We start from the raw sequence: 14,564 nt of genomic DNA, 5'->3' as shown, positions 1-14,564 counted from the left end.
TTCCAGAGGCAGAGGCAAAAGTGAGCCTACGGCCATTGTTAGGTATATATATTGAGAACTATTTTTACTTTTCTTAGTGTTCATCAGATATTTTGCTAGTCACATTTACATGCAGAGTAATTTAATGGGCACCCGTTGCCATGGCAGCAAAGAACAAAAATGAAATCTGTTATTTTATGAGGTGAGAGTTCCCAAGTGATACAGGTACAGGCTGCTGAGAACACTTTTGCTTTTGCTTGTATAGAGCAAGGTAAGACACTAAGTCTGTATTAACAAGTACCCTGGGGACTATGGGATTTGTTTGAGGTTGCTCTTCTCTATGATCTGGTCTACCTTTATACATTCATTAGACTACAGGGATCCATCTAGTTTCGCTGGTAACAGTACACAAATTCACATCAAGACACATTCACATACAAGGCTTTTCTAATTATGTGTTATTAGCATATAAATAAGTAAGTCTATATGTTTCCGTGTTTTTCTGTACCTAGGGTAGGGCTGATACTAGTTGTGATCCTCACTGTCTTTATGCCTTTTTGAAATAAGTTAATTGTTGAAAATGAGACAATAAGACTTCCCCTCCTCCATGCATTTCCTAAAAACAAATGATAATTTGACAAAATGACAAAACAAGCTTTCTAAAGACAAATTATCTCATTGGACAGTGAGATAACTGGGAATCAAAGGAATATTCCAGGAAACTGTTAATTATACAAAAGGATGCCCTATTGCTTTTCTGTCCCATCTGCTTGTTATGTATTTATGAAATGCCTAGTACTGGCAAGGTGTTAGGGCAGACTGTCTGTGGGATATAGCAGTTTCTGGTCCATGGTTAGTGAAATTAAATCCAAATAAGGGAGCCAACCAAGAGAAATGGCAAGCACAGGCAGTTCCATCTTTTGCTCCCTTTCAATTTTTTTTTTCCCCCTTCATTCACTGGATGCTACTTTAAAAAAGACCCATGTCTTCCTTTGCCACCATTATTTTGTATTTGATTCTTCCCAGTAGAAAACAGGGTTTTGAAGGAGTTTTGCAAATAGCGAAATTCACAGTGAATACCAACTCTCCGGGGTTCTTTTTATAATACACACTTATCAAGTGCCTACTATGTGCCAAGTATTGGATGAGTTGCTATGGTAAACTGTTAACTTCTACTTACTACATGTTATTACATTCTTTAAACTTTCTCTTTAAAAATACAGTTTTCTTTGTAAAAGTACGAATTTTAAGTGGATAAAAACAAATGGCCTGAAAAGAGATGGTGAGATCTTAAGATATTGACTCACCAACCAGAAATGCACACATACCTACACACATATGCTCACTGAGACCTTTAAAGAGGTGTACAAAAACGGTAGTAGAAAAATCTACAGGGTTATGTAATTTAACTAAAAGAGTTGAATGAGAAAAATATTTGGATCGGGGGAATTTCTAATCTATGTGAGGAGGAACATCTTCATTTTCCTCTCTCTTCAGCTTCCAACTACACTCTGTCTTGATTACCTTCAGTTTTTGTTCTTTTTAACATTTCCCTCTGATGCCCTGCTCCCTTGTTTTTACCTTCCTTCCAGCTCTATTTGAGAAAATGATAGTGAAAATTGAAGACCCTTCAGAAATTTGGCTTTCCCTATTGGGTACAATACTTTTATCCACCTTTTGCTCTGCTACTTGCCTTCATGTTCCCCTAATCCTCGACAGAACTGTCCTGCATTACCCTACTTAAAATGTGACTCATTTTGAGTGACTCAACCTGCCAATTTATTAGTCCATGACAAGTACAAAAATTGCAAATAAGCACTTAGAAACTTTGATGGCCATTTGGTAGGGGAATTTCATCTGTTGATTCAAATATTTGGCTGGTATTTTGTATTTTATTTCTCTAGTAATAAATTATTATTATAATTATTATTACTATAATTATCAGTATCATTTAACAAACAACAATCCATATAGATTGTGGGGCTGAAGGAAAGAAAAAAACAAAAACCCCTGGTCTTTCACTACAGACATTCTGAGAAGCACTGGTCTCATGTACTCTCAGTTCTTCTAAAGATGTCTTTTGAGGGCGCCTGGGTGGCTCAGTGTGTTAAGCCGCTGCCTTCGGCTCAGGTCATGATCTCAGGGTCTTGGGATCGAGTCCCGCATCGGGCTCTCTGCTCAGCAGGGAGCCTGCTTCCCTTCCTCTCTCTCTGCCTGCCTCTCTGCCTACTTGTGATCTCTCTCTCTGTCAAATAAATAAATAAAATCTTTAAAAAAAAAAAAAAAAGATGTCTTTTGATTGCCTACCTTCATGCTTTTGTCTATTTTTTAGTTAATACTTCCTGTCCCTCAAAACACAACCGTAACATCCTCTCCTTCATGTGTTTTTACCTGAACTGCAGTTTTTTGTATTTCTGCTGAAATTTTATAACCAGTATTTACTGAATGTAGTGACATTCAGTAATTTAGTATTCTATACAAGTGCACTTGCTTTTTTTTTTTTTTTCCCCCCACCACATTGGCTGCATGTGAGAGAGATTATCAGAATGGAGAAGGGCATGAATATCTGGGTTAGAATCCCAAGTTCTATCTTTTATGAAATGAGGGACCTTGGGTCAGTCAACCAGCCTCCTTGTTCTTCACTTGCTTCATTCATACAGGACTGTTGGCAGGCATGCAATGATACATGTAAAGCATTAAGTGTACAGTTCCTGGCACATACTAAACACTCAGTAGATGACTGCTCTTGTGTTTTTCATTAATATTAGCAGCACTCTTAGAATATTTTTTTCTTGCTTTTGTTCAGACATTGCCTGAAATTAGTTATTTAATTTCATTGCTTTGAGGAAAAAGAAGCTATGAAGCCATTGCTTTGATAGACCCACTTTTTGAAGACACAGCTAGAATGGGTGGTGTGCAAAAGGGTGGAAAGTCATTGGATTTCTATAGATTCTTATGGGGCTTTGGAGAGCTGGTCAGTGCAGCAGAGACATCCTTGTTTAGTGACTTAACTGAGTCACTCAAAAGATACTTTTTTCATGCAGGCAAAAGTTACACCCCCAAAAGGAAAAATAGAATTAAAAAAAGGAATTTTAGAAGAAGGCAGTGTATCTAAAAATATTCCCAACAACAACAACAAAAAATTTGGCTGGAACACCTGGATTTTTCTGAGTATAATTTTAGTTAGGTAAACATTGAAAATATATATTTTCCTAAAAGAGGAAAGAGCAATTTTATGGAAAATGATGATTGGTAGTAATCTAGAAGATTACTTCTGTAAAAGATTTTCCTTGTTTTAAAGAGTGAGAGGTTGTGAATTTGAATAAGTTGCAATAATGATGATCAATACTCACAATCGCTTAACTGGTAAGATTTACCCCCAATGAGTCTTCTTTGTAGGAGAATTATCTAAGTATATAGACCCATAGATGTGAACAATAGTGATTAATTATGTGGTAGTTAAATGAAATGATAGTTTTACTATGTGAGCCAAAAAATATATATTAAAACCATATTATAGATTCACAGCTATCTAGGATATGCTTTATTAGGCTTTAAAAAAATTGATAAACTCCCTTGGAAGTAAGCAGAAATAAATTCAATATATAACTAAATTAAATGCCTAGCAATATGGCACTGAATTTAAGGGAGTGGATTATGGTTTTGTGGTCAAATTATTTTTGGTATAGTGAATGTGAATTCAAAAGGAAGACTACAAACAAAATTCTGAGAAAATAAGATTTAAGAGCTACTTAAGCCCCTGCTAGACAAGGACAATAATACAAAGACATAATTTACTTTACTTAAAGGATAAGAAAAATGAAGAGAAACCCAGATTATTTGAAGCCTTGCAACCTGATTCTATATTTGTAGGTGTACACACTCACACCACCCCACACACACTCAACATGTATTAACATACACCTACCAACTTCACATGTACGTCCAAATAAAAGGGGGCGGTGAACATTTTCTGGACAAGAAGCTGAGCCGAACACACACCCATTTTTAATAATAAGGTCTGTTAGACTTGAATAGCATAACAGTCTGTCAGGGAAGTGGTGAAATCATCACAGACTGTTGAGTGATTCAAAATTAGATCAGACAAAGCACTTTAAAAATACACTGTAGGAAACAATCTAATGCTGGGAAGGCAATAAAAAAAATGACCTAAATCGGTCTTTTCCACCTCTAACTTTTAATGTTTTCTTGTAGTTTAAAAATAGAAAAGTATAATATTTATAGGAGTACTGAGAGTTGATATTTGGACTCTGAAGAGCTTATTATTTAACATTAATATTTTTGACTCATGGCTTTTTTGTAGAAACAACAGAAATGTAGCTATAATTCTTAGTCTTTTCTTCACTGATATGAAATCAACAATGAAGAAAAAGCTCAGGGTTCGGGGTACCATTTATTAAGCGGTTGATAGATTAATCATTAAAACTAAAATGCCTACCATTTATCCTTTGTAACAGACCTTGAATGTTGTGGTCAAAATTAAATAGGATTTATGGTTTTTTTTTCTATTATATAATGCCATTATGACAGGTTATAAGCATATGATGATGTTGGAGCATGGTATAGAGATTCTTTGGGAATTATAAAAGAGGGGAAATTGGATGAGAAGCAGCTTCTAGAAGGATTATTTTTCATATTCTCCCTGACTCCCTGATCTTAAATAATTGGCAATCAGATGCAATCTCTTTACGTCACTTGATTTCTCTTATATTCAAAGGAAGTCAAGGTACTACACAAAGTGGATCAAATTGTTTGAAGTGAAAAGATTCAATAATTTTTTCTTATAGTTCTCATTTGTGCTTTTTTTCATTTAACCTATAGTGATTTGCTTGGGTCACTCTTGCTTACCTTTGGGCAACCCCTGTGCTCATGTCAGACAAAGACACTTTAACCAGAGTGGGAACTTACTGTTCTCTGCAGTCAGCCTAAGTGACATTTTGGATAAATCATTGCTTAGACTTATAGCCCCATGGATCAGTTGTCTGGAACCAATCCAGACAGTCCTCCCTTTATCTGTAGGTTGCTTGTATCCTCTGCATTATCCAAATGCTTCTTGGCTCACTAACCACCCTTGTCCCATGTGACTGGTTTTATATAAATGTCACAGAAAATTGGCTTAGGCTGACCTCTTTTATAATCCCTGTTTCTCAAGATATGCTATTTGATACAAAGTTCACTTATGTGCAGAAAACAGAGACAAAGGTCATTTGTCCAGTTCTTAAAGTTTGCTGTGGTAGGAAGGCAAAATTAAATGACCACTTCATTTTCCTCCGGGAGTAGTGATGGTGTGGTGGTACTGAGCATGGGCAATATTTGTCTTGGTGCCTTACCCCACTGATGGATGGGAGACGGTCAAAAAATTTGTTGGATGAATGAATGAATGAATGAATCATCATTTCAAAGTAGGCTAAATTTTGGTACTACACTTTCTTTTATCTTTTTGGTACTACACTTTCTGCATTCCTTATTGAGCAGTTGACCTCTTAAGTGTGGCTAGCTCCACAAGATCTGTAAAAACAGAGAAAGAGAAATAATTGAAATTTAGTGTCAAAGGAATAAAAGTGACAGTGTTATGTCCAGCCATCTTTTGAATCATGAGCATATGTATTTTCTTTGATTAACCTTAAACTATTCGACATGATGTATTGGGAGGAAAATCTTGGAATTTTGGAGACAAATATACCTGTGTCTACACTTGATCTTAGCCAAAAGGCCGAGAAACGATAGCTGTGTCTAAATCTTAACTTTGCTACTTACTTCTATCCTACTCAGAGTGGATTTTTTTTTTAAGATTTTTATTTATTTGACAGACAGAGATCACAAGTAGGCAGAGAGGCAGGCACAGGCTCCCTGCCTGGCAGAGAGCCCGATGCGGGGCTTGATCCCAGGACCCTGGGATGGTGACCTGAGCTGAAGACAGAGGCTTTACCCCACTGAGCCACCCAGGTGCCCCCAGAGAGGATTTTTTAACCTCTCTGAAGCTCAATTTTTCTTCATAAATATGGAGAAATTGCCTTTTGTCTTGGAAGCTTGTTTTGAGGTAAATCAATTCATACAGTGTGTATGTGTGGGTTTCAAAAATAATAACTTTCCATCTTTTGGAGTATATTCTAGATGCCTGGGTGAGGGCTGGATGGTGTATAAACATTTTCATTACTATCCTCACTAATTGTACAATGTACAGTGCCATAGTATCATTCCTATTACATAGGTAATTAAATTGAAAGTCAGTGATGTAAAGGAATCTACACAAGGTCATAGAGATTGGACTTGAAACTTATCTAATTCCTAGCTTGAGGCTTTAATTTACCCTGATTAATAAATATCATTTCTTTTGTGCCCAAAGGAAATGGAAATAACACAGGTCTCCCTTTCTAATTAATTTGTTTACTTCTTCTATAGGATAGAAACCCTATCCCCGTAATAAACCCCACTGGGCCCAATAATTTTGTTCATCTTGCTCACTTATTTAGAATCTAGCTGTGGGCTCCATATAGGTAGTGCTTCTTGTTATGATTGCTGGATGTCACATCTTTTCAAAAGATTTATTCCATGTTACTTATTTCAGGTTAGTGTAATTCTAAAGTCCAAAAAGGTTAGAGGATGCAGTTAACTTTTAGAGCCACTGAGATAAGTTAGGTTTTCTATAATCCAGCTAGAGGAAAAAAAAAATGAGCTATAGCCTTTAGGTATATAAAAGTGCAGTGGTAGGGGTGTCTGGGTGGCTCAGTTGTTAAGCATTTGCCTTTGGCTCAGGTCATGATCCCAGGGTCCTGGGATTGAGCCCCTCATCAGACTCCCTGCTATATGGGTGCCTGCTTCTCCCTCTCCCACTTCCTCTGCTGTGTTCTCTCTCTTGCTGTGTCCCTCTCTGTCAAATAAATAAATAAAATCTTTAAAAAAAAAAAAGTGCCGTGGTTTCTATCTTCTGCCATGAATAGAGTCAGAGATTCTTCTGGCCATGTGTCTACATATGATGTCAGTGGGAACTTTGAATATTAAGGGTGGAGATGTCTAACTTGGATGATCTGACTTTGGAGCTGTTAGAAGCTGGAAATGCTTTTAACCATGGCTGAGTCAGAGGGATATGAACCTTGGACTTCCTCTGACAGTTGCCTCTAATTAAATGAGCCTGGCCTTATTAGATTCTGGCAAGTCAGCTATTTAGAAAGCACTAATTCTTCAGAAATCTTATTTTCCCAAGTTGTGTTTTCACTCAGCATCTTAGATTTTGTTTTCGCTTTCCATTTTCAGATTTATAATCGCTTAGATACAAATTGCTGTGGATTCCGACCTCGAAAGGAAGATGTCTGTGTACAGAATGGTCTGAGGCCAAAATGTGACAACCAAGATTCTGTGGCTCTAGCACATATTATCCAGCGAAAGCATGACCCAAGGCATTTGGTCTTCATAGACAACAAGGGTTTCTTTGACAGAAGTGAAGATAACTTAAACTTCAAATTGTTAGAAGGCATCAAAGAGTAAGTTTTAAGATGTAGTAACATCTATGGGACATCACATTTCTATTAAATAAGTGGTAAAGTTTTGAGAAAACTCAAATGCTATGTGTGACTGATCTAACCCTTGAAAAAGAATTGTGGATGTGGAATCTGGGAATGGAGGCCCAGAAATGGGAAACAGACCTAAGCAGAACAGAACAAGACTGCAGCCATGGTGTCACTTTCACCAACCCATGCAACCTACAAAATTCCTGCTAGGTTTCCTTGGCCCTTACTGTGAAAATCCATGTGGGTAAAGTTGGAAGCATGCAGGGATCTCTGGAATAGGAGCTGGCAAAGTAGGGATACGGAGGTGGCCAGAAGCTCCATTATCAGGATATGGGGCAGGGGGACTAACAGACACAGTTACTGATGTGGTGGGATGTCTAAAGGTATAATAAACTCAAGATATTTTTCTGAATGTGGCGGGGAATTGGAGCTAATCTGCTGATTAGGACACAGTATCAAAGGACAGCAGCTGTTTGAGTTCAGGTGGGAAGGTTTTGAACATTTGGAAATCTTTCTCATAGACATAGACTAGGGACAAAAGTGTCGAGCTTATCTATTTGGAAATAAAGGAAACTAATGCATTTAATAGTGGCAGGAACCCACTGTAGAGTCTGGGCCATTCAATTTTAGCTATAGGGATCAAGGCTGGATTTCAGGCCCCAGATCATAGCCACTCTTTCATAGCCTTCCTACCTTAGAAATCAGAGTGACCAAGACACGGGTATGTTTGAGACTTGGAAATAGAGGGGTGCATTAGTGAGAGAGCGAACCAGCTGTGTGAAGCTAAGTGACTCCTGGAGAGCACATGAAGGAGTCTAAAATTGAGAGTAGAACCGGAATCTTTCAAATCCAAGTCCAATCATTTTTCTACAGTAACTTGTGTTATTCAAGCTGTTCCTTTTATTTTTGTTAACAACACTCTAAAGCATGTTTCATTATTTCTTCCTAGCACTCCGCATTAGGTAGTGTGGTTTTTGTGTACTTCCAGGACTAGAGACAATACTATTCCCATGAGAGTTTCGCGAGCCCCAGTTTCCTGAGTTTTTGCCATGTCTTGCCCATTAATACTCATTCTCACATCTCTTTGTGGATTGAAAGTAGAATGTATGACAGATTCTTTCTTTAAAGTGGCTAAACTAAGGGAATTTTATGTGTGGAAAAATTGACCGAAGGCATCACTTACTGAGTTGATATTGTGGGGTCTTCTTAAGTCTTTAAATTTTCTCTTGGAATTAGGAGTGCCTGAGAATATGGTTCATCTATTCAGTACATCCATATTATTATGAATACTGTTTTATTTATCCTTTGAAAGAAGTTAACTTTAAATGCAATATGAGGAGTAATGAGTGGAGTCAAAAAAATTTTTTTGAATAAGTAAGTCACACATTGAAAAGTGAAAATGAAGACTTTGCTAGCCCAGATTTATGCATAGAATATTCCTATTAATCAGTGTAATGCACAGACAAGTACTTTTTAAATTTTCTTTTGTGAAAAGGATTAGTCACTAAAGAGATCCATGGTTTTCACGGTTTCATCTCATACATTCTGGTACAGCTAAATTAGTTGAAGGGTCATAGAATTTATAAATCATGGATTATAAATATTTCATAGAGCAAAAATGCTTACTTAATTAATACCATAGCCACTAAATTATATAGTACATGTCTTCAGGGAGCTCAGAGCATCTTATCAGCATTAATTAATTCCACACCTACTCAGAGTCATTAAGCACGTCCAGCTCTGTGCCCTTTGGTCTTTCTGCAGCATCACAGCACTTGGGTTCCTTGCATTCATGTCCCCTGAATGCCATCCTTAGCTCACTCCACTGAAATTTAGAAAAGGCATTTAGGAGGACTGAAACTTCCAGCAAACTGTATTCTTCAAACAAGGATATATTCTTGGTTTAGTTGTTAAGGAGCAACTACATTTGCATGAAATTTACTGTGCAACCCCAGTATTTTTACTGTGCTTTCATCAGTATTTCAATGAAAGCTGGATGGGGTCAATTGGAGATTCAGCAAAACACTCCTTATGAAACTTGAACCTTGATAAAGTTCTTCAGATAATGTAAATGGTAGGCAGCTTGTTTTTACTTTCTAAATGAAAAGCAAGAAGCACAAACCACTCTCTTAAGGTAATTCAACAAGGACCCTTCCATATTGGCCTCAGGTGTTCCAGAGGTGGGTCACAGTGAAATGCCTGCTTCTAAAACACGAGTTTTGTTAAATTTATGAAAACACTTTAGTATTCCAATTTAGTAAAATGCTCCCAGATTCTCAGAATTCCTAAAGTATAATCTGAATCAGAAGTAATTCTTTATTTAATTGAGCATTATGGAATGATTCCTTTCTCTTCTTACCACCTACATTTCGGATTATTTCACATTAAATTCAGTCATGCATTTGTCAGCATTTTGCTTCTCATATCTTCTTGCATAAAAACCCCACGTTGACGCTTATGAGGATACTATTCTACTTGACAGATTAAAGTGGTTTCTATGGGTGAAATGGAGCTTAAGATTGAGGGAAGTATTTTTGCCAGGCTAACAGAACTCTTTAATTCCACGCCTCTCTTTGCCTGCAGATAATGACTTTAAGTAAGATGTTAGTATGTCAGGTTCTCAGTGGAAAGTTCAACATAGAAAATTCAGTTCCCTTGAAACATATTCTTCTAGTATATTATTATTAAGAGAAGTGTCAGCTTGACAGTGACAAAAATATTTTCATTCTCCAGGTACTATTTGAGAGTGTGATTTATGCCAGATTAATGAAAGGCAAAGCATTTGGGTAAGGCATAATATTTCTAAGCAATTACTAAGAATGAAATATCATTTTATCTTCTCAGGTTTCCCGAATCTGCAGTTTCTGTTTTGAAGAGCCAGCACTTACGGCAGAAACTCCTTCAGTCCCTGTTTCTTGATAAAGTTTATTGGGAAAGTCAAGGAGGCAGACAAGGAATAGAAAAGCTTATTGATGTCGTAGAGCAGAGAGCCAAAATCCTTCTTACCTACATCAATGCACATGGGGCCAGGGTATTACCTATGAATGAATAAAAGGATCTTCTGGTTAGATTACTAGATAAAGTTATGCATTTTTAGTTTTTGTTTTTTTAAATAGGTACACAAGCCTCAAGTCTTTATAGGAATGAGGCAGTGTAGATGAATATATAAAGTAAATAAATTTAACCAAGTGTTTATGATGGGTCTGAAGACGATAAGCAGGCTTAAAACCTTTTAAGAAATATATTGCTCAAAAAACGTTTGTTCACATTTTTCTCTAACATCATGTCACGTGAGTCTCTACATCTGATTTTACAGGATGGTTGCAATTATTATTCCAGCTAGCTTTGTTAAAACATTTGTCATGCATTTAAAAGAACAGTGTAAGACAGAGGTACTGATCCTTCAACAAAGCATATTTTATGCCACATTGACTGGTCTGCCCAAGTACTGATGGGAAGGGCTCTTAACACTCTTCAGTCTGATTGTTGAAACAGAGCTGTCCGAGTACGATCCAGAGGCAGGTCCGCATTGGAAAACTGAGGCATGTGATTTGCAAAAACATCAGGTTGTACGATAATTCTGCACAGAAATGGTGGGTTATTTGCAAAAAAGCGCCACTATATATTCTACTGTATCTATAAAACGATTGGCCATCCCTGTGAATCTGAGAAGAATCATAGTTTCCTTTTTTTTTAAAGATATTTATTTTCTCTTCAGTATTGAAACTATCCAAATCTGACAATTTATGCATTCAGTAGTTTTGTTTTCTCAGTTTTGGTCCAGCTTATGTCTAGTGGCTTAGACCTTGAATAATTTTAAGTTATGTTACCTATTTGAAATTATACTTACAGAGTGCCTTTTTTTAATAGATGCTTTTTTAACAAATTTTGTCATTTTTACAAACGATATATTATAGTTTTTGTATATTTTCTTAATAATAGTGGTGTTCTTCAGATTTAAATGATATTGCCCAGATACGGACAATAGAACCAGGTATGGAGTGCATTTAAATATATTGTTTAGCTTATTCTAATAGGAGAAATATGAACAAAATAAACTAAAACCTGACTCTCCTCAGTGAAAGCACATGACTAGAATCAAAATGGTGAATTTGGACAATGTTGAGCTTCAGATAATTTTCCCCAAACACCCTCTACCAACTTCCTAATTAGGCATAAGACATGGACATACAGTATTCACATGTTGGGTCTTTGTGTCCTGGGAAGATATGCCTGTCATCACATATGATAAATATTCATACAGAGGTTTTAAATCTCAAACAAGTCATCATCCCTGCCCCCCACCTCACCCACTCCTTATGTAAAAACTGTTATACTGACTTCTTTTTCCCCTGAAAGCTGAAGAATACAATTTAAGAATATTGTAATGCTTTCTAGTCTCTGTTTTCTAAGTTCTGTATGTTATTGCTAAAACATTGCGTTTTCTATGTTCCAATCAAGGGTCATTTAACACCACTGTAAAGTAGAACTATTTAAAACATTACAATAAAGACTAGTCTTTTAAAAAAATATATACCTATGGATTCTAATTTATGCAAATATATAGGGGCAAAATGTCAAAACAACACATGGTAACTAGAAGAGAAGATGGCTAATGAGAGAGGGATCATTTGACCATCTAATCGTAACTTTCCTAGACTCATATTAAAGAACTACATTGTAGCATCCGTATTTGCTGTGCTGACCATTGGAGAAGTGGTTTTCAGACCATTCTACTGTTCCATTATCCCTCTGAGGTCCTTTCTCTGGTTTCACACATTCTGTGCACTCTTTAGTTTGCCCAAGTCTCCACTTTGACTTGCTGTCTTTGAGTTTTTTAAGATCTCCCTTTTCTCTCATTAATCAGCATTTTAATAAAAAATTGGACTACCAAAACCTTGGAGACCAAGGTTTTATTTTGAGCCACTGACTTGAAAGAACTTTGTCAGGTTGCCTTATACCTTGTCTTATCGAGATGGCATATTTGCATTTTAATAAGCTTTTTATGGAATAGGTCATCTTTATCCAAATTTGTGAAATTAGTGATGAGAATCCAGTCTCTCTAGAAATCAGCTTTCATGTTGTGTACCAAGCTACACAGCCTTTGGGTGGCTTGGTTCTCCCTAATGTGGGTCTGGCTTTGCTTATTTGCCTCCAGTGATTCTGACATGCTTAATATTAAATGAAAGGTCCTGGAACACATGTTTATTTTAGTCACCTTTGCTTTTTAACAATGTGTTTTGTTTTATAATCAGTGAATAATTCATGCCGTATTATTGTTGAATAATGAATAGCTACGGGGCCAGGCTTTTAATTCTAAGTAATGCTCTTCTTTTCTCTTACTGAAACAATGAGAGTATTCTGTACCTTTCTAGTGCACTCAGATTATACTGTGGTTTCATTCACATAAGCATATTATGTGGTTTATTTATAACTTGATAAATTTGAAATAGAACAATTTACCTTGGCAGAAGTACAAAAGTTTATTCTTGTGTGATTTATTTTCTTTAAGCTGATAATATGAAAATAAATACATATCTTAAAAATCTGTAATAAAAATATTAGAAATTAAAGATGCGTGGTTTTTATTTTTTAGATGGGTTTTTTTTTTTTGTACATGCATTACTTCTCAGAAGTTAAGTACAGAAGACTGTCTGCTACCACTGTCCATGATAAAAGAAACAAACAGAGTTTTATTGGATTGTGTTTGTATATACATTTATTTGATATTGATACTAGTGATCATTTGCTTTCCCTGGTGTACATAGAGCATTGTCTTAGATGGTATGCAAATTAGTTAACAGATACGACAATTTTTGTTTTTCTTTGTTGGAGGTGAGTTTTAGAATTATATAGTTAAGGTTATCTTTGTAAAATTCATATTTATTAAGTTTATTAGGCATTCTGGGGAATTTATCAAAATATAAAATGCTTTAGACTTATACTTAAAACATTTATAATCTCTGAACTTGTATAATAACATGTTTATTCCATTGTACCTTTAAATATATATTACATTATATCTAATGAATAAAATAACCTAGATGTAGATTTATCTACACAGTATCATAGGAAATTCTAATGTTTATCTCAGCACAGAACAAAGGAAGGCACTCTTAGGGCACCAGTCAAAAAATGATATGGAAATTGTACGTGGGTCCAAGAAAGAGGATAAAGACTGTTCTCTAAAAACTGGTATCATCAAGAATTAAGAACTTTCCTTCATAAAAGATAATTTAATTTATTGGAAAAGTTATCTGACACTTGGAAACAGCCAGAAGAGATTTTTTGAGTGTTCTTTCAGTGCAATGCTGGCCTTGCTTTTGTACTGAATGGTCTACTTAACAATGTTGTAGGGCAGAGGTTAATGTGTAGATTTTTATCCCATAGAGATGCAAATAATTTCTGCCTGGTGGAAAAGACTACACTAATGGTTTTACAGTTTATTATCTGTTGGACATTAACCAGTTTTATATCTAGTCTAACAATCTTATCCTGACTTTGCCTTTAAATACTTAGCTTTTGAAGTACTCTTTGAAATGATTTTACCATCCTAGTGGTTTCCTTGCTAATGAATTATTAAATAAAATCTTTGCCATATGTTCATTTCACATTTGCATAAGAAATGGGGTTTTACCTTTTTTGAAAATTTTGCTTTTATAAACTTTTGACTACAGAGTCATATTTTATTTGCTTGAGAGTCATGTTGTTAAATTTTTGAAAAATTTACTTTAGCAATCTTTCGAAAGACAGTTATTAAAGAACTGAATGGTACCATGTGATTAACATTTGGAGCTTATTTTCATTTAACTTTTAAATTTTTTAATGGCTATCAGTTGATTATTTAGTTCAAAGGTCTGACTCAGAAGGGCTTGTTGGCAGACTCCGTTTTGCAACCTACAAAAATGCCCAGGGTAAGTGAATGAAGTCACAGAGAACTTTTCTTACAACAGCACTGCATATGATTAAATTAGTTCAACTTTTTTTTTTATCTTAGAAAGTTACCTTTTTACCATCATGATTCCAAAGTACATTAAGTTTCTTGATAAAAATGTG

At 35.7% G+C, this 14,564-nt stretch overlaps 1 protein-coding gene and 1 long non-coding RNA gene across 4 annotated transcripts in view; one reads left to right on the top strand and one right to left on the bottom strand.

Moving 5' to 3' along the window:
* GASK1B (golgi associated kinase 1B) overlaps nucleotides 1–12,795 on the top strand; it is a 50,197-nt gene extending 37,402 nt beyond the window's left edge. For all 3 annotated transcript variants that reach the window (XM_059174029.1, XM_059174012.1, XM_059174021.1), the window contains exons 4-5: nucleotides 7,255–7,481; nucleotides 10,353–12,795. In XM_059174029.1, the coding sequence (XP_059030012.1) occupies nucleotides 7,255–7,481; nucleotides 10,353–10,560 (435 nt within the window). In that variant the 3' untranslated portion in view covers nucleotides 10,561–12,795. The remainder of the gene's footprint in view (nucleotides 1–7,254; nucleotides 7,482–10,352) is intronic.
* The window catches only part of LOC131831770 (uncharacterized), a 51,561-nt gene that overhangs the window by 24,430 nt on the left and 12,567 nt on the right, over nucleotides 1–14,564 (bottom strand). The window lies entirely within an intron of this gene.

The sequence above is a fragment of the Mustela lutreola genome, chromosome 1 (genome assembly GCF_030435805.1).
Source record: "Mustela lutreola isolate mMusLut2 chromosome 1, mMusLut2.pri, whole genome shotgun sequence".
Lineage (NCBI taxonomy): Eukaryota > Metazoa > Chordata > Mammalia > Carnivora > Mustelidae > Mustela > Mustela lutreola.
The sequence above is the reverse complement of the archived record's forward strand: the minus strand, read 5'-3'. Positions and strand labels throughout refer to the sequence as shown.